This window comes from Macaca nemestrina, chromosome 1, assembly GCF_043159975.1.
Source record: "Macaca nemestrina isolate mMacNem1 chromosome 1, mMacNem.hap1, whole genome shotgun sequence".
In the NCBI taxonomy this organism is placed as follows: domain Eukaryota; kingdom Metazoa; phylum Chordata; class Mammalia; order Primates; family Cercopithecidae; genus Macaca; species Macaca nemestrina.
This window is the reverse complement of record NC_092125.1, coordinates 4,113,098-4,136,656: the sequence shown is the minus strand read 5'-3', so window position 1 is coordinate 4,136,656 and position 23,559 is coordinate 4,113,098. Positions and strand designations below refer to the sequence as shown.

General features: G+C 43.1%; 1 protein-coding gene and 1 non-coding gene across 2 annotated transcripts in view; both read left to right on the top strand.

The window, feature by feature from the left end:
• Nucleotides 1–23,559, top strand: part of LOC105474697 (EF-hand calcium binding domain 2) — an 89,036-nt gene that overhangs the window by 44,778 nt on the left and 20,699 nt on the right. The window contains 3 exon segments of the mRNA XM_071068417.1: nucleotides 16,537–16,668; nucleotides 20,215–20,270; nucleotides 21,339–21,436. Of these exon segments, the coding sequence (XP_070924518.1) occupies nucleotides 16,537–16,668; nucleotides 20,215–20,270; nucleotides 21,339–21,436 (286 nt within the window).
• Nucleotides 191–294, top strand: LOC112425384 (U6 spliceosomal RNA). Its single transcript, XR_003016429.2, has one exon. It is a non-coding gene; the product is annotated as a U6 spliceosomal RNA (small nuclear RNA).

The following is a 23,559-nucleotide window of genomic DNA, read 5'->3' as shown; positions in this document are numbered from 1 at the left end:
TTTAGCTGTCTGAATGGAGTGAATTTGACTCTCACTGTCAGTGGTGTGCTGGAGCCAGACTGTGCCGACTTATCCCAGCTCACAAGAGCTAATGGCTACATTTCAGGAATTCTGCAAACTAATGTTTAAAGCTACTTTATATTAAAAATAAATTATATAGACTTAATTCAATTATATTAAAAAATAACGGTGCTTTCTTCAGCAGCACTTATCTAAGATCAGAACAACATTGAGAAGATGAACATGGCACCTGCACAGGCTGACACACAAATTTATGAAGCATCCCATATTTTTTCAGGTTATTCTGTATAAAATGCAAAATAAATGCTTTTATTAACAATGACAAAAAGAAAGGTAATAAATACTCAAAATTTACCACTTCTTAATTACTTTACTATATTTTACTCATATTTATGCTTTGAGGTTATTTGTGTCTAGTGTGTGTATGGTGGATGTACCATATAATAATGGTATGCTATTGTGCATTTCTTTCAGACTCCACCTTTAGTGATTTCATGTTTGTAATTGGCAGCTTGAAATCCATCTTGGCACAATGGAAATAAAACCGCAATGGAAATAAAAAAGGCTCCAAATCAGGGCTTTTTGCCAATGAGGAGCCGTGATAACCAGCCCATTGCTGTATGCAAAATGAGTTTGTATCTTTTTTCTCTACTCCAGAAACTTAACAAAAGAAGGAATTATTAAACTTTAAAAAGCTATTTTAATTTTATTTTACTACATTGGTTTCAGTTTTTTATTTTATTATTTATTTATTTATTTTTATTTTGTTTTTTTGAGATGGAGTCTTGCTCTGTCACCCAGACTGGAGTGCAGTGGTACCATCTCAGCTCACTGCAAGCTCCGCCTCCTGGGTTCAAGCGATTCTCCTGCCTCAGCCTCCTGAGTAGGTGGGATTACAGGCACCTGCCACCACGCCTGGCTGTGTGTGTGTGTGTGTGTGTGTGTGTGTGTGTGTGTGTGTTTAATAGAGATGGGTTTCACCATGTTGGTCAGGCTGCTCTTGAACTCCTGACCTCAAGCAATCCACCCGCCTCAGCACCCCCACAACAAAGTGCTGGGATTACAGGCATGAGCCACCATGCCCGGCTTGGTTTCAGTTTTTTAAATAGTTGTCTGAAAAGATAACTTTAATAATTTTAAATTCTTTACTAATTTTAATAATGTTAAAAATAGTTTTAAAAGGTTGCTTTAATTTAATTTAATTTATTTATGTTGAGATAGAGTCTTGTTTTGTCAACCAGGCTACGGTGTGATGGCACCATCATAGAGCTCACTGCAGCTTCAACCTCACCTGCTCAAGTGATGCTCCCGTCTCAGCCTCCAGAGTAGCTGGAACTACAGGCACACACCACCATGCCTGGCTAATTTTAATTTTTTTTTGTAGAAACGGGGGCTCACTGTATTGCCCAGGGTGTTCTTGAACTCCTGGACACAGGTGGTCCTCCCGCCTCAGCCTTCCACAGTGCTGGGATCACAGGTGCGAGCCACCTTGCCTTGTCCCTGGTCAAGGGTCGTGACTGCAAGTCGTCCAGGTTCTTGGCATTTTGAACAAAGAATTGGACAAAATGCCCAGCAAAGCAAAGAAAGTATGAAGCAACAAAAGAACAAATGCAGGGATTCATTGAAAATGAAAGTACACTCCACAGTGTGGGAGCGGGCCAGAGCAGCAGCTCTGGGGTCCAGATGCAAAATCTTCTTGGGTCCAAATACCCGTTAGAAGTTTCCCATCGGCCACTTCATGTTCACCTCATGTAAATGAAGTGGTAGCCCACAGTTAGTCTGAATGGCTGCAGAAAGCAGTCAACCAGAGGCTGAAGTGAAGTTACAAAGGTCACACTCCTGTGCAAACAGGAGTTGGTTTTCACAGCCAATCAGAGGCTAGGGTACAAAGTTACACCTCTATGCAAACAAAGACTTGGCAGGCAATCAGTCTGATTGGTTGTGGACAGCAACCATTCAGAGGCTGGAGTGAACAAAGATGCAAAGACTGACTCAACCTGCAATCAGTCTGGCTTGTTGCAGACAGCCAATTCCCCATCTGCCTACCAGAAAAGGTAGTGAGTTTGCAAAGGGAGCAGCCTCTGGTCCTTTTCTTACTTAGGCTGGAAAGTTAGGGTTTTCCTTTCAATTTAGTTCTAGGAAGTCAGTGTGAAACAGCCTTAGGTTCCCTGCCTCCAGACCCTATTCCCCTGCCTCAGCCTGGCCTAAAAGCTTTACTTTAATCTTTAATCAATTCTCTTCATTCAAAGTCTCATTTAGTAGAAAAAGGTTAACCAACCTTAATATTGTATATAATTTTATCAGTTATTTTATCTTTTTGTTTCATTTTCTAGTTCCTGTCTAATGTCTTGTTTTCTTTTTTCTTTTTTCTTTTTTTTGTTTGAGACGGCGTCTCGCTCTGTCGCCCAGGCTGGAGTGCAGTGGCGCGATCTCGGCTCACTGCAAGCTCCGCCTCCCGGGTTCACTCCATTCTCCTGCCTCAGCCTCCCGAGTAGCTGGGACTACAGGCACGCACCACCATGCCTGGCTAATTTTTTGTATTTTTAGTAGAGACGGGGTTTCACCATGTTAGCCACGATGGTCTCCATCTCCTGACCTTGTGATCCGCCCGCCTCGGCCTCCCAAAGTGCTGGGATTACAGGCGTGAGCCACCGCGCCCGGCCTTGTTTTCTTATTTCTAAACTTCTTTCTTTGATTTTCATCATTAAGCTATGAAGTTTTTTTTTTCCTATCTCCTGTAACTTTCTTTTCACCGATTTCAGTGTTTTCATTTTTCTCTTCAGCTGTCTCCCTTTGCAGACCTTGATCCTCTTTCTCAAAATTAATGGCCTGATCTTTTCCCGACCTGTGCTCCTTCTCATCTTCTCTTTTACTCTCAGCTCACCTTTAGGATCCTCACTACTCCTGAGGCCGAACTGTTAGCAATACGGTTTCCTCCATTGTGGCCAGGATCCCAGCTCCATCCTGATACCATCTGGACATATACAGGGCCCACCTGGCCCCTTCTGCTGTTTTCCCATGTCCTTGGCACCAGAATTACGACGAGAGAATAGTGCATAGGATCATTCGGTCATTTGTGCCTCTAGCCCCATGTTTCAGGACGTGGGAGGACAAGAGAAGCTCTAAGTCGTTTTTGCTTCTGCTATAATTTCTTTTTATTCTCATCTCAAGGAATTTGGAAGGCCTTTTGAAATAAATGCATCTCATTCCATTATCATTTGAGGAAAGAAACATTTGAGAAGAAAGGGCGATTAATATTTAAACACCACCTCCCTTCCCCTACCTCATTTGCCCTTATATTTTTTTCTTCTCACTTACTCTCTTATATTGCCTTTACTGGGCAACTACATCAACGAATTGCCACTGAAAGGCACCTGACCGGTGAGCTGCCTTGGGGTGAGGTCAGTGTGATCCGTCAGCTGGGAGCCATTGCTCCTTTTTAGAGGACGAGCCATTGCTTCCGCTGATGAGCCGAGCCTGGAGCTCAGCGAGTGCATCTCAAAACTCATCTCTTCCAGCAGTAGGGAGCCCCTCACAGCGCTGCTGTCATCAGCGTTCATGGAGGATGAAAAGGGCTTCGTCTTTTCCATACACACTTGACTCTTGAGCTGCGTGGGGGTTTGGAGCACTGATCTCCCCTACAGTTGAAAATCCACATGTAACTTTTGACTCTCCGAAAACACAGCTAGCAGCCTGCTGTGGACTGAAAACCTTACTGATAACATAAACATCGATTAACACACATTTTATATGTTATATGTATTATCTACTGTATTCTTACACTACAGTAAACTAATGTTACTTTAATAAGAGAAAATATTAGGTCAGGCATGGTGGCTCACACCTGTAATCCCAGCACTTTGGGAGGCTGAGGCAGGCGGATCACTTGAGGCCAAGAGTTCAAGACCAGCCTGGCCAACATGGTAAAACCCTATCTCTACTAAAAATACAAAAATTAGCCAGGTGTGGTGGCGGGCACCTGTAATCCCTGCTACTTTGGAAGCTGAGGCAGGAGAATCGCATGAACCTGGGAGGCAGAGGTTGCAGCAAGCAGAGGTGGCTCCATGGCACTCCAGCCTGGTCGAGAGAGCTAGACTCCATCTCAAAATATATATACATGTGTATTATTAAGAAAATCATGAGGGGCTGGTGCAGTGGCTCACGCCTGTAATCCCAGCACCAGCACTTTGGAAGGCCAAGGCAGGTGGATCACTTGAGGTCAGGCGTTTGAGACCAGCCTGGCCAACATGGTGAAACCTCGTCTCTACTAAAAATAAAAAGTAAACTTAGCTGAACGTGGTGACACATACCTGTAATCTCTGCTACTTGAGAGGCTGTGGCAGGGGAATCACTTGAACCCTGGAGGCAGAGGTTGCAGTGTGCCGAGATGGTGCCACTGCACTCCAGTCTGGGTGACAGAGAGGCACTCTGTCTAAAAAAAAAAAAGAAAAAAGAAGAGAGAATATATTTACTACTCATTAAGAGGAGGTAGATCATCACAAAGGTCTTCATTCTCATCTTCACATGGAGTAGGCTGAGGAGGAGGAGGAGGAGGAGGAAGAGGGGTTGGTCTTGTTGTTTGGAGTGGCAGAGGCAGAAGAAAATCCACATCTCAGTGGACTTGTGCTGTTCACACCATGTTGTTTGAGGGTCCACTGTGCCTTTCTTTTACCTGCAAGGAATGGTGGACTGACACACAGCCTCATCTCAACTTTCACTTCAGGAAACAATATTTTAGATCTCTCCAGGGTTGCCAAGTTTCTGAAGTACTGAGTGAAAATGTTGTAACTAATATATTTTGTTATGAAACTGAGGATTAAGACATCCTTCCTAACAAGCTTTTCAAGCCAAAGTGATACAGATAGTGTAACACAAAAGAGTAAATTGTTTTTTATAGTTAATCTATATGAGGCAGGATTTCTGTTATTGTTTGCTATTACTGTGGTTTTGATGGATGAGAGTGAAATGTGCATATCTTTTTTTTTTAAATAAAGTGTTTTTATTTAAAAAATTTCAAACTTCTAAACTGTAAGAGTGGTGCCCTGAACTCCTGCACACTTTTACTCAGATTCACCAATCCCTTATGATCTGCCACGTTTGTTTTCACCTCCTCTTTCTCCTCCCTCTCTCCCCGTTTCTCTCTATATATGTACAAACACACGTACGTATTTATACATTTTATTATTGTTATTTTCATCATCACCATTTTGCTAGACTATTTGAGAGTAAATTGTAAACATTGTAAGAAAAGTTTCACTGTGGATCTTCTTTCTTTCTTTTTTTTTTTTCCTTTTTTTTTTGGAGAAAGGTGTCTTGCTATATTGTCCAGGTGGGAAATGGACGTGAACTCCTGGGCTCAAGTGGTCCTCCTACCCCAGCTTTCCAAGTAGCTTGGACTACAGGTGTGCACCGTTGGGGTCTTCCTTCCTTTCTTTTTTTTTTGAGACAGAGTCCCACTCCGTCACCCAGGTGGGAGTGCAGTGGCTCGATCTCGACTCACTGCAACCTCCACCTCCCGGGTTCAAGGGATTCTCATGCCTCAGCCTCTCAAGTAGCTGGAATTACAGGTGTGCACCATCATACCTGGCTAATTTTTGTATTTTTAGTAGAGACAAGGTTTTGCCATGTGGGCCAGGCTGGTCTCGAACTCCTGGTCTCAAGTGATCCGCCCACCTTGGCCTCCCAAAGTGCTCGGATTACAGGCGTGAGCCACTGTGCCTGGCCTCAGTGTGGGTCTTGTAAGACAAGAACATTCTCTTACATAAGCCACAGTGTCTGTGTGTTTCTTAAAAATAATCTTAGAGTCAGAGCAGATGTCATTTGGCTCATTCCTCTGCTTCTTGCAGGTAAATTTCTAAACAGTACAAAACTGATATTTTCTGGGAGTGATAAACACAAATTCTTATGGGGGCCAGCCTGTGATATAAAAGTGAGAATCAGAGTTTATACAGTGCTCATGACATGTATGCATGCCCCACCTAAACGAATAAACACGCCAATCCTAGACTAAATAAAATGGAAATAAGAAGAAATAAAAAACAAAAACAACAACAACAAAAAATATCTGATGGCCAAGTTTGTCACTTCTGTCAACAGTTTGCGGCCCTGGATCTATGGCGAGAGCTCCCATGGGATGGAATATCCACAGCTGTCTTTGGAAGCACTGTGCTATAGTTAGGAAGTTCTCCTTTAAGTCTGAATGCTTGACTGAGATTTATGAGAGGCAGCAGTTGCAGTGGCGGGTGGCGTGGGTGCTAGACTGGGTGTGTGAATCCCATTTCTACCATTTGCTACCAGTGTGATCTTGGGAAGATTTCTTAACCTTTCTGTGGTTCATTTTTCCTCATCTGTAAAATAGTACCTATCGCACAAAGCTGTCATGAGGAAGAAGTGAGGAAGAATATTTAAAGCACCTTACACCAGAGTCTGGCACACGTAATAAGACACTGTCAAACTGGATTCTGCTAATAGGAGCCTGATGGCTAGAGGCTGTTTTTTCTCACATCCATGCAGATCATGATCCTGGTATAAGGGGAGAGGGATGTGAGGACTGTTCCTCCTAGAAGACCTAGAGGAGATGTTCATTCTTGAGCCAGAAAGCTACTTAATCTACTTTTCTTCCATTGTGAGTGGCTTTCTTTTGTTCTTATCCCCGTTTGTTTTTTTTTTTTTTTCTTTTTTCTTTCTTTCTTTTTTTTTTTTTGAGACAGGGTTTCACTCTTGTTAGTAGAGATGGGGTTTCACCATGTTGGCCAGGCTGGTCCCGAACTCCTGACCTCAGGTGATCTGCCCGCCTTGGCCTCCCAAAGTCCTGGGATTACAGGCGTGAACCACCGTGCCCGGCCCTCATCCCCGTTTTATATTCATCCTTCTTGTCAGACTTCTCTCCCAGCTCTTACCTGTATTTCCCTAGTGCTAAGGGGTCACTACCTGAATATTAACTATACGTGATCCCTGACAAATTATTTAATGTCTTTGAGCTTTAGTTTTCTATTTGTAAAGTGGAGACAATAATAGTACCTCCCTCCTAGTCGTTGTGAGGGTTCAATGAGTTAATCTGTGGGTTACTGTGTCAGAGCAGTCCCTGGCACACAGTGAGTGCTGTGGAACTCTCAGCTGTTGGTTAGGATGTGCATTCTCTTTCGTAGCCATATTTCTCCATGGTGTACTCTATACTTACGATCTAAATTTTCTTTTTGCTGGCTCTCTTCTGGAGTTTTTTCTTCCTCTTTTTCTTGTCTGCAAGTGCTCTTATTAAGGTCAGTGGTCTTTTTGTCCAGATCTAAGATTCTGCTTATTCTCTCAGCCTTCTGTAATATTTTGTTTGTTTATTTTGAGACAGAGTTTCCCTCTGTTGCCTAGGCTGGAGTGCAGTGCCACGATCTTGGCTCACTGCAGCCTCAACCTCCTGGGCTCAAGTAATCCTCCCCCAAGGAGCTGGAACTACAGGCATGTACCACCACACCCACACCCCAATAATTTTTTTTTTTTTTTTTTGAGACTGAGTCTCACTCTGTCACCCAGGCTGGAGAGTGCAGTGGCACAATCTCGGCTCACTGCAGCCTCCACCTCCTGGGTTCAAGTGATTCTGCTGCCTCAGCCTCCCAGGTAGCTGGGATTACAGGCATGCGCCACCACACCCAACTAATTTTTGTATTTTTAGTAGAGACAGGGTTTCACCATATTGGCCAGGCTGGTCTTGAACTCCTGACCTAGTGATCTGCCTGCCTTGGCCTCCCAAAGTGCTGGGATTATAGGCGTGAGCCACCGTGCCTGGCCTCCCAATAATTTTTAAAAAATTTTTTGTAGAGATGGGTTCTTGCCATGTTGGCCAGGCCACCTTCTCTAATATTTTAAACTGTAGCAACCTGGCCAGGCTCACACCTTTAATCCCAGTACTTTGGGAGGCTGAGGTGGGAGGATCACTCGAGCCCAGGAGTTCAAGACGAGCCTGGGCAACATAGCGAGACCCTGTTTCTATTAAAAAAAAAAATCTGGCCGGGCGCGGTGGCTCAAGCCTGTAATCCCAGCACTTTGGGAGGCCGAGAAGGGCGGATCACGAGGTCAGGAGATCAAGACCATCCTGGCTAACACGGTGAAACCGCGTCTCTACTAAAAAATACAGGAAACTAGCCAGGCGCGGTGGCGGGCGCCTGTAGTCCCAGCTACTCGGGAGGCTGAGACAGGAGAATGGCGTAAACCCGGGAGGCGGAGCTTGCAGTGAGCTGAGATCCGGCCACTGCACTCCAGCCTGGCTGACAGAGCGAGACTCCGTCTCAAAAAAAAAAAAAAAAAAAAAAAAAAAAATCAGCTGGGCATGATGATGTGTACTTGTAGTCTCAGCTGCTTGGAAGGCCGAAGCAGGAGAATCACTTGAGCCCAGGAGTTTGAGTCTGTAGTGAGTGTGATCGTGCCACTTCTCCAGCCTGGATAACAGAGCAAGACCCTATCCCCCCAACCCAACCCAACCCCCCGCCCCACCAAAAAGGAAGACAAAACCCTGGAGATTATTTTCAGCCAGAAGCATGGGGGAGGGGACAGTAAGGAGGTTAGGGGAGAAAGGGGAGTGGAGATGAGGAGGGAAAGGAGGGAGTGGGAGGGAGACATTGGCTGATTGGCTGAGCAGTGGAAGGCTAGTGATGGCAGGATTCTGCAGAGTGGTGAGGCATGGGGTGGATGAGTGCGACATGAAGCTGACAGTTACAAGACAAGCCATTTAGAAGAAATACTGTGATTAGTGAAAGGAAGTCTGGAAATAGGATGGTTGAGATTGGCAAAGCACCTATCAGTTTTGTTCAAGATAAGGAAGATCCCTGAATATTTCAAGGCAAAAGAGGAAACAGCTAATAAAGAAAAGAATGAAGATACTGAGAGGGAGAGGTAAGCATGTGAAGAACAAGAGCTGAGTGTGGAAACGAAAAACTAAGCGGTAGATTTGCTTCATTGAGGAGGAGCACTTTTAATTTCTCCAAGGCTAAGCGCACGAGGCAAGAGCTATAGGACATTCCTCTAAAGTGGTACAAAGTCAGCGACCGTAAAGGTGACATGAGGATTAATCATAGCACCCAGTGATTGTGCAGTTCACGTCTGCTGAGTGAAATGGGTGACAAGGACGTTTTCTGAGATGAAGGGAGGGAGTACTTTGGAGCTTGAGGCAAGAGATGCTCCAGAATAGCGGTTTGGAGGGAGCTTGCCGGGAAGCCAGCAGACGACTGAGAGGACTGTCAGGCAACAGCCAGGACAGATTTGATGTTGGATGGGGTGAATCTGTACTAGGCCATGGTATTTTATTTTATTTTATTTTATTTTATTTTATTATTTATTGCAGCAGTGCTTTGCAGGAACAAAGAAAGTGAAAATTAGAGATGTTCAGGGTTATGGATTAACAGGAGGCGGGATGGAGGGTGAAGGGCCGAGAGAGTTCAGGGTGGTGACAGTGGCCATTTTGAGTGGCTGAGTGTAGAGGATTGAGCAGCCATGTGTAGATTAACTGCTGAGCACAGCTCCACGAGTGAGCCTAGGCCATACTACTGGAGGAACCACGCAGCCAACCCGCAGAATGGTGGAAAAGAATAAGCCCTTGTTGATTCAATCCCTCTGTGGCAGGCAGCTTGTTACGCAGCAGTAGGAGATGCATGCCATGCCTCGTGTTGACCGCACACAGCAGGGAGCCTGAGGCAAGGGAGCCTGGCACAAAAGCAGAGGTCAGTCAGATGGAGAAACTGGGCAGGTGGAGAAGAATAGAGGGGGCCTCTAGGGGGCACCCAGAAATATCCAGCACATCAGGAGAAGGGCAGGTTTTAGAATGTGAGAGTGAGGAGGAGGCTTGCCATCTTGAAATATACGGGCCTGGAGGCAAGTCGTGGTGATGTTAAGTACTGGAGGGAGCCCAGACACAGCTCAGACTGTCTCTTTTCTTCCGTCCCTTTCGCTCTCAGCAGAGGACCTTGCCCTGTGCTGCGCAGAGGACGGCAAAGTCTTTATGTGCGAGTTTCTTCATCATCCCATTTCCAAAGACAAACTAGGGGTACAGATGGGAACTGTCTGCTACAACTTGAGAGAACGGATAAGTCACATTACTTTTCTAAGTCCGATTAAATCTTGTACCCCTACTTGTCAAGACCAATAAAAAGTTAATATTAGTAGTTTTTGTGGCTTCTTTTAGTCTCTTATATTGTACAGTAAGTTTTCTCTTCACCTTTCAATCAGTTGTTGTAAACTGCACCTTTAAAATGAAATGACGTATAGCAAGTCTTTGAATAATGTTGTTACAAAATTAATGAGAAAAGAAATGGTTTTGTTATATGTCCTTTTGCTTACAGTTGCAGTTTCCAAGAACCCATCAGTGATACTCAGAGAAGACTTGCTGTTCTGGGACCCCAAGGCTTAGTGCAGTCTCTGGGAGAAAGTGGAGAGAGGAAAAGCATTGTGCTCACGAGCTGTCTAGGCCTGAGGCAGGGACAGCATCCATGTCGTCTACACGAGGCCCAGCCACAGGGAGCCTTAGCACAGCTTCCAGGGCCCCAGAGCTCAATGAGGAGATTCGTTTTCCACAAGAGGAAGGAAGCTCGTCCAGTGCAGTAGAGGAGGAGAAGAAGGTGGGTGAGATGTAGGTGAGCTCGTGGAGAGGAAGGAAGCTCGTCCAGTGCAGCAGAGAAGGAGAAGAAGGTGGGTGAGATGTAGGTGAGCTCGTGGAGAGGAAGGAAGCTCGTCCAGTGCAGCAGAGAAGGAGAAGAAGGTGGGTGAGATGTAGGTGAGCTCGTGGAGAGGAAGGAAGCTCGTCCAGTGCAGTAGAGGAGGAGAAGAAGGTGGGTGAGATGTAGGTGAGCTCGTGGAGAGGAAGGAAGCTCGTCCAGTGCAGCAGAGAAGGAGAAGAAGGTGGGTGAGATGTAGGTGAGCTCGTGGAGCAGTTTGTGGGTGTACAGGGTGAGTTCTTGAGGAAGCCATGGTTATTGTTCTTTAGGCCACTCTGGCCTCATCAGCAAAATAATCTGCCTTTTTTTCTTATATCATGAGGCCTTTGTTATTCGAGACTAGAGAGAAAGAAGCTGCTTACTGCCTGGAAGATGTCCCATCATGTGGGCTTTGTTTTCTGTGGTCTACCCGGTGAGATGAGACCATAGCAGATTTGCTCAGCAAAGAAGAGGATGGTGATGGGTTCCTCAAGGGGATGTGGAAAGAGGGAGAGGGAAATTTCCTATGATAGGGAAGAAATTGCTGTTCTCTTACATGTAGCAACGTGCAGGTGGCAGGACCTAGGATAGGGGTGGCTGCAAGAACACTGAGCACTAAGTGGCCCAGGCCTTCTCACCCTCTCCTGAAGCCCACCCACCCGGTGAACAAGGCCCTCGTCAGCCTGAAGCCCACCCACCCGGTGAACAAGGCCCTCGTCAGCCTGAAGCCCACCCACCTGGTGAACAAGGCCCTCGTCAGCCTTCTTTGCAAGGGCTCATTCCCAGTAGCATTGAAATATGCTTGCATCTTTCAGGTTTTCAGTATCAAAAAAGAAAAAACATCCTCTTTAACACCATGTTCCTCTCCAGACACCCCTTCCCTCCCCTTTACTTCTGTTTGTTTTTGGGATTTTTGTATGTTTGTTTTTTAATGTGGGGGTCTGTGTATGTTGCCCATTTAATGTGGGGGTCTGTGTATGTTGCCCAGGCTGGAGTGCCGAGCGCACTGGCTGTTCACATTGTGATCTCTGCTCACTGCAACCTTCGCCCCCACTTCCCCCGGGCTCGAGCAATCCTTGCACCTCAGCCTCCTGAGTAGCTGGGACTGCAGGCACCTGCCACCACACCTGACTTCTCCCCTTCACTTCTTGACCCACTGCAATCTAATTTCTCCTCCACCTTCAACAGAGACTGCCCTTGTCAAATCATAGCTGATCTCCTTTTTTACTAACTCCAGTGGATATTTCTCAGAATTTACCTCCCTTGACCTCTCAGCAGCATTGGAAAGCCAAGGATGACTTTCCATTTTCTTTTTCCTTAGCCTCCGTGCCACGGCCCTCTCCCGGATGTTCACTTCCCTCTCTGGCTCCTGTGCTCCGTCTCTCGTGCAGGTTCCTCTTTCTTGGATCATTCCTTGAATGTGGGTACTCCTCAGACCTCTTCCTTGTCTCTCCTAGCCAATACATTCTACTTAGAGGAATTCTGCTCCTGTGCCTTCATGACCAGATCCACGTCTCCAGCCTGATCCTTCTCCTGCACTTCACACTCTTAGGAGTATCAAGTCTGTGGTTTGATTTACCCCACTTGTAAGCTAGTAAGTTAGCTTGTTACTGTTCCATGGATGTTGGCACAAGACTTGAGACTCCTGGGTCAGTGACAAAGGACTTCATTCCTCTTGGCACAGCAGGCAACATGAGCATCAGCTTGTGGGTGACAGTTTCTCCTGCCCTCACCTTTTCCTGGTGATGGGCCCAGCTGGATGCCTGCACAGGCAATGGTTGGCATTATAGAAAGGGAGCAGAGCTTTCAGAACAGAGAATTTCAGGGAACAGAACAGGGGATATCTACTGCTTTTATAGCAAGCAGGAAGCAAGCCTGCTCTTTGGCCTGGAGGGAGACATTGCGTCATCTCTCGAGGCTGCTCACTGCGACGTAACCCTGAGAGATGGCCAGGGTTTTCATGGCATAACCAGCAAGAACAAGCATGTTGGAAATTCAGCACATGCCAGATTGAACTCTTCATCTCCCTCCACCCAAACTTTTTTACTTCCTTTTAAAAATTTTATTTTTATTTATTTTGCACATGTATTTCTTTTAGAGACAGATCTCACACTGTCACCCGGGCTGGAGTACAATTGCAGGATCATAGTCCACTGCAGCCTTGAACTCCTCGGCTCAACCGATCCTCCCATCTCTGTCTCCTGAGTATCTGGGACTACAGGCACATGCCGCCACACTCAAGTACTTTTGAAAATTTTTTGTAGACATGGCGGTCTTGCTGTGTTGCCCAGGCTGGTCTCGAAATCCTGGCCTCAAGTGATCCTCCCACCCTCAGCCTCCCAGAGTGCTGGGATTGTAGATGTGAGCCACTGCGCCTGACCTTCCGTTTTCTGAGCTCAGTGATTGATGCAGTCCTTGATATTGGTAACTCATTACCAACTGATAAGAAATTCTTAACTCTTCTGACCTTCCTCTCCCTCATGCAGTCTGACGACTCCTTCCACCTCTGTCTTAGGTTCATTTGCTCTTCTTGCCCCTCGCTGCCTATCCCTGGGTCAGACTGTGCTTCTCTTAACGTGTTTAAGACAATTACAGCCTTTTATCATCCAGCCAGAATATTCATTTTATGAAGTTCTAAGTTGTTTTATTTAAAAATCTTTTTAGAGACAGGGTCTTGCTGTGCTGCCCAGGCTGGAGTGCAGTAGCCATTTACAGGTGTGTAATAGCTCACTGCAGCCTTGAACCCGTGGCCTCCAGCTGTCCTCCTGCCCCAGCCTCCCTAGTAGCTGGGACTAAGTTACTTAATTTAAAATGTATGTATTCATTTGTTTGTAATACAAACGATTCAAAAGGTAGATGGCGAAAGGACTTCCTCCAGCCTTTGCCCCTGCCACCCACTCTCTCCAAGGCACTCTCCACCCTCCAGTGAATGTTACCAGCTCTTCGTGTATCCTGTCAATACTGTACCCCAGGTAGACGTTTTATACTCAGGTTACTCACGTACCGTATATGAGGTTGTGACACAAATTTCCACACCTTACATTTGCTTAATACTTTTTTTTTTTTGAGAAACACTCTCCCTCTGTCGCCCAGGCTGGGGTGCGGTGGCGCCATCTCGGCTCGCTGCAACCTCCGCCTCCTGGGTTCAGGTGATTCTCCTGCCTCAGCCTCCTGAGTAGCTGGGAGTGTCTCAGAGAGGAACAAGGAGGCTTCTGTAGCTGACGCAGCACAGTGTAATTCTCACTTTCTCCTTCTCTGCTCTCTTCTCACAGTCTGACTCCTGATGGAAGCTCTTCCCTAGAAAAGCCCTGTGCAGAAAGAGTTTCCATAGTATATCACTTTCCATTTTCTGTTAGCCACATTTTTTTAAGTAAAAAAGAAACAGGTTGTTGAAAGAAAAACTTTAGACGAATGGAATTTAACAGAATTTAATTGAGCAAAGAATCATCTGAGAATCAGTTCACCTCTCCAAGAAAAGGGAAAGTGACGTGCGGGAAATGGAAGCGAGGTGCAGAAGCAGCTGGCCTAGTTACAGCTCGAAGTTGGCCTCTTTTGAAAAAGGTTTGAAGCGTTGGCTGTGACTGGCCGAAACGCTGTGACTGGGGCGTGAGTAGGTTATGTCTGTTACAACGTCCAGTTAGGCTGCAGTTCACTATATATGCAGAAACCTCTAGGTCAAGCTTAAAACATGTAAGGAGTCAGCTTTAGGTTGGTACAAAAGTAATTGCAGTTTTTGCCCTTTTAATGGTAAACCCACAATTTCGCACGAACCTAATAATTTAACACAAGTAAAATTAATTTTAACAACTTATCTTATCTAACCCAATGTGTCTAAAATGTTATTTCAACATGTAACCAATATTAAAAACTATTAATGAGCTATTTTGCATTTTCTTTTTCATACTAAGCTTTTGAAGTCAGTGTATATTTTACACTGGCAACACATGTCCATTTGTAGTCATCACATTTCAAATGCGTAATCGCTAGATGTAGTTGGTGGCTGCTGTTTGGTCTAGCGCGGGCCTAGAATTTGTCTTTTCCCCCATCTTGTCCCCTTCAAAAATCTTTTTTGTTTTTTGGTAATTAAAAAATCGAGATACCATGGTTGTACATATGTATGAGGTCCATGTGCTATTTTGATAACTGCATACAATGTGTAATGGTCAAGTCAGGGTAATTGGGGTATCCATCACCTCAAATGTTTATCTTTGTGTTGGGAACATTATAATTCTTCTCTTCTTGCTGTTTTGGAAATAGAATAAATTATTGTTAACTGTAATTTTCCTACTGTACTATCAAATACTAGAACTTACTTCTTCTATCTAACTCTATTTTTGTTCTTATTAACCCAATTTCTCTTTGTCCTCCTTTTCCTCTTCCCTTCCCAGCCTCTGGTAACCACCATTCTACTCTCTACCTCCCTGGGACCAACTTATTTAGCTCCAATCAGTGTGAGAATGTGAGATTTGTGTTGCCCTGCTTCGAAACTCTTGCCTGCAGTAAGTGTGAGAGTGTGCGATTAGCCGGGTGCGGTGGCACACATCTGTAGCCCCAGCTACTTGGGAGGCTGTGGTGGGAGGATCACCTGAGTTTTGAGAAGTCAAGGCTGCAGTGAGCCGAGATTGCATCACTGCACTCTAGCGTGGGCAACGAAAGTGAGACCCTTTCTAATAATAATAATAATAATAATAATACCTTTGCTATATGAAAGAAAAAAACAAGAAAACAGGGGAAACAAGGAAATATACTTGACGTGAGGATAGTACATGTTTTGTTGGCCCTTCATTTATTAAGAAGAAAGATAAGTAAGTGAAAAGAATCCTATATTCCATAGTTACTGACTTTAGATTTTACTTTTTTTTTTTTTTTTAGATTTTACTTTCAAGTTGATACTCATTCTGCAACCTCTTTCAGTGAAGAAATTAAAAATTCTTATTTAAAATGTTTTCTTTGTAAAATAGGGAGTAAATATAATACTGCTAAAATTATCCAGAATGGTAAAGAAATTAACTATTCTAGTTAAGTGAATATTTGTGAAATTAAATTAACTTTCAAACATTACAACTTTAATTTTAATACTTTTGAATGGAAGTATTTCGTAATCAATTACACATCCCCTGTCTTAATATTCAGAGAGTACTGAATAGCATTTATACTTTTCTTAGGTTATTTGTGGAATTGAACTACATTATGATTGGGGCAGGGAGAGGTGAATAACTAATATTTATTGAGTAGCTGCTCTGCCAGGAGATGTGCTTTGTTTTATGATAGCTCTTCTTATTTAACCCTTAGTGTGTCCCCCATCCTGGTTCTTAGTGTTTGAAGGAAGTCACTGTGTTTTACCTACCAGGTAGGCTTATGTGCACATTGATTAGGTAGGTGACTTCTCCAATCCAGTAAGTCACAGAGCTGGGATTTGAACCCTAGTGGTTTGGTGCTAGAGGCCATGCTTTTAACACTCTGATACTAATGTCAACTTCACTGCAAAACTCTGCGGTAGACATTATCATTCCCATTTTACAGGTGTGGAAACTGAGGCTCAAAAGAATTAAGTAACACTTAAAGTCAGTCAGTACATGGCCAACGTTTCTTTTTCTTTCTAGAACTTTTTTATATTGGCTCAGGCAAGGTGTTTGCCAGTCAATGAAGCCATTTCTTTCATATTTCTTTGGTTCACTTAGCTTCCTTTTTCTTTCCCCAGAAAACATCTTTTATAATCATGAGGCAATATTGGAGTGATTTGGTTCCTATGTTACAAAATATGCTCTGAGATAATTTGGAGAAACATAGCCTTTTCAGAGTTTATATTCTAAAACCATTGAAAACTTTTTTTTTTCCCCAGAGAGATTGGAACAATTATCAGGTCATTAGGATGCTGCCCTACTGAAGGAGAGCTGCATGATCTGATTGCAGAGGTGAGTAGGGTGAAAAAGTTTCATTCAACCGGCTCACTGTGTGACAGCTACTCCTTGTAATTAAAAACAATCCTTACCTGAAACTAAAAAAAAAATGCCCTGAACTACTGAATGTGCTCAGTGGAAATACTAGGGTAACTATTCATATTAGCCAACCAATAAAATCTGAAAGAGTTAAGAACAGATCTTGAAGAAATGACTATGAACAAGTAACACAACTGATCAAATAAAGAACCCACTGTGGAAATGATCCTCCCTGTAAAATCAGCTGAAGACAGGTCAGTAGGTGCACGGGGCTCACTGTATGCAGAAAGGCTATTGGCAGAGGCAGTAAGGAATTTTTATTTATTTGGGGAAATAAAACTAACGTTTAGAACAAATGGTAAACTGAATAAAATATTAAGAATGAACTTTACGTTGACCAGAGAGTCTAAGAATTTTAAAAACGAGTCATGTGTAATAGTGGAGATGAGTCCGTGAAGAGAAGGATCGCATAAGGCAGTGGATGAGCAGCCGAGATGAGAGCGCTTCATGCTCCGTTTGACTTTCCAGAAAGGTCTCTGATCTCGTTTCAAATGCAGCATTTGGTTCAACAACAGAGACTTTAAGGGGGAAAAAGCTACCTGGCCAGGAGAAGAATCTTTTCAGAATTGCTTATCTAGGCACAAAGATTTTGGTGAAGTCTGGGGATGGCAAAGGGGATAAGAGAGACAGGGAAGGAAGTGGAATTTTATCTGTTTATTTTGCACCTAGCACAGTACCTGCTTGTTCAATATTAAGTTGGAGAGAAGGAATTGTGACCGTGGTGAGTCACTTAACCCCTGTTGAGTATCAGTTTCTCCATAATAATAACAGTTCAAAGTTTGCTTCAAAGATAAATGAAAGAAGGTACAAGAATACATGTTTTGAATCCTAAAGCATCATATAAAGTTAAGGAATGGAAGATTAGAAAGATGATTCTGCTGCACATATATTAGCACCTTGGTGACCAAAAAGCAGTAGCAATGTTTTTAAGCATTTGGAAATGTTCGGTAAGGAATCTAAGTTGTAAGAACACGTTGTTTCTACCTTTTGGGGTTCTATAAAGCTGTTTTTACCACGAGTAAGAGAAAAAGCTTGTTTTTCCTGAATTGGTGCTCACATTAAAAAAAGATACTGATTGCTGCCTTAAAGTGTATCTGCACAAAGCTGGAACTAGTGTTAGGGAGAAGCAAGCTGGCACCGTGGAAGAGGTAAGAACTAGAGGATGAATTTACAGCGAAATCATCATCATCACATGCTCAGGATAGTAAGTGGAGCAATAATGAAAAATACCTCCGAAGGTCAGAAAAGGAGGATCTCTAGAGTCTAGTCCCTTTATGGTTTGTTTGTATGTTTTAATCGCTATCAGGAGTTAGCAAATCATGGCCCCTGGCCAAATCCTGCCTACCACATGTGCATGTAAATAAAGTTTCACTGAAACACAGCTAAACTCATTTATTTGTATATTATCTATGGTTGATGTAGAACTACTGACTACACGGGCAGAGTTCAGTAGTTGCAACAAAGAACCTACGGCTTGGAAAGCTCAAGATATTTACCATCTGGCATTTGCAGAAAAAGTTTGCCAACTCCTGATCTATGGGCTTCTGTGCCAAAGTAGACCAAATACCACATCTAATACTAGAAGATCTGAGTTCAAACTCCACAGTTACAACTTAGAGCCATGTGGCCTTCCATGAGCCACTTAATCCTTCAAAGCTTGGTTTCACATCTGCAAAAGGAGTATAATAATATGAAAGTGTTTTTATGAGAATTAAATTTAATAACCGAGGAATCAACTGTTACTTGGTGGGCACGTAGCACATACTTGAGTTTGCTTGCACTGCAGGTGGCTCTCTAGGATAATATCTCCACTGGTTTGGGCAATTAGCCACAGTGGGTGCTTAGGTCCTAAAGTTTTATTTTATTTTTACCCTTTTTTAGGGACGTGACACAACCTTTGAGAATTACAGATATTTAGAATACTTATTTACCAATAGTGGCCACTGAGCTATTAAGCTCTGTAAATATTTTTCTGTATTTGTATACCAACACAATTTACTCTAATTAAATTATACTGATAAACAGCTTTGGGTATAGCTACCTTTTAAAGAACTTTTCTAAATAAATGAGTGGGAAAAAAGCACATAAAAAAGCACAAATTTGATGAATACAAGTATGTATTTGTACATATTTAAATATATTTAATAGTGAATACATATAAACACATTTAGAAAATCAAAGCTCCATAAAAGTCAACATCTAGGGGTAAATGTCGTATTGCTAAATGTTCTGTAATAGTTTCAGAGATCAAACTATTTAAATGTATGTTTGTATATGCTTTAAAATTGTTCTATAAGGCTGGGTGCAATGGCTCACGCCTGTAATCCCAGCACTTTGGGAGGCTGAAGCAGGTGGATCACTTGAGGTCAGGAGTTTGAGACCAGCCTGGCCAACATGGTGAAATCCTGTCTCTACTAAAAATAGAAAAATTAGCTGGGTGTGGTGGTGCACACTTGTAATCCCAGCTACTTGGGAGGCTGAGGGAGGAGGATCACTTGAACCCGGGAGGCAGAGGTTGCAATGAGCCGAGATCGCACCACTACACTCCAGCCTGGGTGACAGAGCAAGACTCTGTCTCAAACAAACAAACAAACAAAAAAATTGTTCTATAAAAAGTTGAAACCTGTGTAAAATTCTCTGGTTGTCATGTACTTGAACTTTAGTGTAGACACATTCTTTTCTCTTCAATTTTTTTAACTTTCAGCCCTTTGCTTCCTGAAGATCAATTTCAAATCTGGTGTTTCTCTTGAAATAGATCATTTAAAAAATCATTTAACTTTGATCCATACAGTTCATATTCTATAAATAGCAACTTCCTGCAAATACTTTCTGCCTTTTGGAATATCACAAAAACGGGCAACTGTGAGAAGGATTAGTGAAAAATATTACTGACATATAGGCTACCAAATAATCCTCCTATTAATATTAAGTTAGAGCCTTCTAGGGTCTTCAGGGTATGGGAGCTGGAAGGAGATAATGGCATTTTCATACAAATGGAAAGGTTATTTAGAGGTCTATGTCTTTTGAAGGTCCAACCTAAGTGGAATTATGGAGAACTTAAACTAATTACAAAGAAGAACTAAAAGATGATTTAAAAGTAAGACCTGTGTTGGTCAGATTATTGACTCAGGCTTAGGAACTAAGCATGGATTATGACTTTTTATTGGGGTGACCATCTGCAGCCTCCACTTCCCCATCCTTGCCCTTTTTTGGTTGTAGATGTTAGGCAGCACCTCTGTTGGCTGCCCATCTGTTTTGGTCCTAAGCATGCTATGTTCTATTAACCATCTCCACCTTTCCCCTTGACTCCCTCTTCAATCTGTCTGCTCATTATATGAGGCCTCTTAACTTCTGTGCTCAAACAACTCTGCTTGGCCTCTGTTACCTGGGTATGGGAGAGCTGGCTAGCAAATCATTCCATGGATTTAACAAACCCAGGTCTACAATTACCTAATCTAGTCAACCCTGGCCTGCGGAAGACACCATTGCAGACTTAGTGACACCAGTGCCTTTCTCACCAGCCTGATGCTCTTGGTGAGCAGTGCGTCTGCGCCCTCCCATGGAACAGAATCCTCCGGTGAGTCTTCTGACTCATTATGTACCCATTCTGCCCTCCCACTTCTGTCAGCGCAGTTTGCCACTTCACTCGGGGTTTGGTGTCACTCACCTGTTCCAGGTCTCACCATAGCAGCAAGTTAGCCCCATCTCCTAGGGTCCTTGCCGCAGTGTTAAGTCTGTGTCCTGAGAAAGTGCCTGAAGTTGATGAATTCTTGCTTATCCAGTTTTACATTCCAGGCCTCTTGGTCAAGCACTCTCATCCAATCCCAGGGCTATTCCCCTAGCTCCTACTTCAGGAGCCAATTCCTACCTAATTCCTTTTGCTATTTTAGTGTATAGTCTTTTTCTTTCCTTATTAGGCCCACCTCTCCCTCAGCCAGATTATGCTGGGATGTAACACTTCATTATTGCCTGGAGCAGCCCATCGGAAGGATGGCCTTGGCTCAAATATGATGGCTAGGATCATCATTCAACTACATTTCCTGCAATTGTAGATTTAAGAGGTGCATTTCATTGGGAGGCTGAGGCGAGAGGATTGCTTGAGTGTAGGAATGAGGCACAATCGTGGCTCACTGCTCTCCAGCCTGGGTGACAAAGCCAGATCTCAACTCTTTCTTTTTTTGAGATGGAGTCTCGCTCTGTTGCTAGGCTGGAGTTCAGTGGCACGATCTCGGCTCACTGCAACCTCCGCCTCCTGGCTTCAAGTGATTCTCCTGCCTCAGCCTCCCGAGTAGCTGGGATTATAGGCACCTGCCACCACCATGCCCGGCTAATTTTCGTATTTTTAGTAGAGGTGGGATTTCACCATGTTGGCCAGGCTGGTCTCGAATTCCTGACCTCAAGTGATTCACCGACCTTGGCCTCCCAAAGTGCTGGGATTACAGACGTGAGCCACCGTGCCTGGCCCAGATCTCAACTTTTTTTTTTTTTTAAAAGGAAGAAAATGGAATTTTCATGGCTGCCATAGTTGTCATCTGGAAGAGCTGTAATGCGAACCAGGTGTTCAGTGTCTGGTAGAATATGGCCAAAAGGAGTTGGCTGCTCTATTTTATTTCTAAACTCACTAGTGCCTACCCCTGGCTTTCAGGATTAGATCAAAGCATAAAACTACTTAGGAATGAAATGAAGGTCCTCATCAGATCCAAGGAGTGGGGCAAGAGTGAGCAGAAACTTGACCAGCACATGGTAAAGATAGGTCAGTGATAGATAAGAACTGGGCCAGGCTTATCCTGGAATTCTGTTCTTGGATAAAAAGAGGATACCATGGCAGGGAGACCATGGTAATGATAGTCCTTAACAAAACTGTCCCTTTACATGTGATGGTTGACCTCGACCTCTGTGCACAGCCATCACTCTGGGATCTTTGTGATAATCCTGGCAGCCACTGTTTTCCTTCTGGGTTGCACTTCTTTCTATCCCAAGTTTTCTTCTTTCTAGTTCCTCTAGCATTTTAGCACATTCTTTGATAGCTTCTTGGAAAAGAGTGCCTTGGAGGTAAAATTTTTGAGATTTGTATGTTTGAAATTGATTATGCTAATCTTTGGCTGGATATAGAATTCTACATTCAATGGATTTTTCTTCATTAAATGGATTTGGATTTTTCAGGTCTTCAGTAAGAGTTCTGAAGGCACTCCTCTTCTTCATGTTCCTGGTAATGCTATTGAGATTGTACAAATCCATTCCGGTTCCCAATCCTTTGTATCTAACCATTAAATTTTTTTTTCCCTGAAACCCTGGACAGTTTTTTCCCCCCGAGTTTGAAATTTCACAATGATTTACCTTGGTGTGAACACATATCTAATGTGTTAGGTACCTGGTGGGCCTTTTCAAACTAGCGATCTGTATCTTTTGTTTTCAGGAAAATTTCTTGCAATTTTTTTTTTTTTTTTCTCTTTTGGAACTCCTTTTATTCATTTTTGTATTTCTGGACTAGTCTTTAATATTCTCTCTTTTTTTTTTTTTTTTTTTTTTTGTATTTTTAGTAGAGACAGGGTTTTTACCATGTTGGCCAGGCTGGTCTCGAACACCTGACCTCAAGTGATCTGCCTGCCTTGGCCTCCCAAATGCTGGGATTACAGGTGCATGCCACCATGCCTGGCTAATTTTTGTATTTTCAGTAGAGATGGTGTTTCACCATGTTGTCCAGGCTGGTCTTGAACGCCTGACCTCAAGTGATCCACACGCCTTGGCCTCCCAAAGTGCTGGGATTACAAGTGTGAGCCACTGCACCCAGCCTAATATTCTTATTTTTAACTTATTTTCCATCTCTGTCTCTTTGTTCTCTCTGGTAGATTTCTTGAACTTTCTCTTCCAATATTTTTATTGAGTTTCTCATTTCTGTTGTGTTTTAAATTTCCAGTAGCTTGTTTTTGTTCTTTGAATATTCTTTTCTAAATAGCATCCTGTTCTTGTTTCAGATCTCTGAAGATAATAGTGGTAGTTTATTTGAAGTTTTCTTCTCTTTGCGTAATCTGTTTTCTCCAAGTTGGTATCTGTGTCTGTTCTGGTCTTTGTTTTTGTTAGTAGCTTTTCTCCTTGTCTGATAAACCTTGGCTGTCAGTTCATAACAAACATATGCTTGGAACTTGTCAACTTTAAACTTTATCACTGGGTAATCTGGGAATCGCCAGCATCAGAGTTTTGGGGATTTTTCTCTCACACAGGCTTGATTCTTAGGAATAGAGTCTTCAGTCGTCTACTTGGGAGGCAAAAGCATCTAGCTGCCAGTTCAGACACCTTCTGTTTACACTCTTTAAAAGGTAGATCTCTAAACTCCTGTGGGGATGGAGGGAGGCAGACACTCAGTGGGGAAAACTGAGAGGAGATTTATAGCTTTTCAAACATATTTTACCCTAGTTCCCCTAATTTTAGTTCCTGCTCCCTCACCCTCATTTCCAGAAGTAACCAGTTCTTTCTGAGGATTCTTTACTCACTACTGTCTTGGGTTCTGTTTTCTAGATCTACTAGATTATTGCCACTCATCCATCTGCTTCGCAGCTTGCAAATTTTATTTCCATTATATCTTTTCCTGTTCTTCCTAAGTAGGTATATGATTGTCTTAACAAATATTTCTTTACTGCAATTTTAATAAGGTTTGAGAGAGAGTAAAGTTAGATGCAGATATACAGTTTGCCTCCTTAACCCAGAAATTTCATTGACATTGGATTAATCAGAAAATAGCAACAGCACTCCCGAGAAAAGCATTAATAATATAAATCTAAATGAAATATTGTAATAATCTTTAGAAAGAGAGCGTTACTAAATGTTGGAACTAAAACACTGATAATTATAGCATATAAGATGTAATA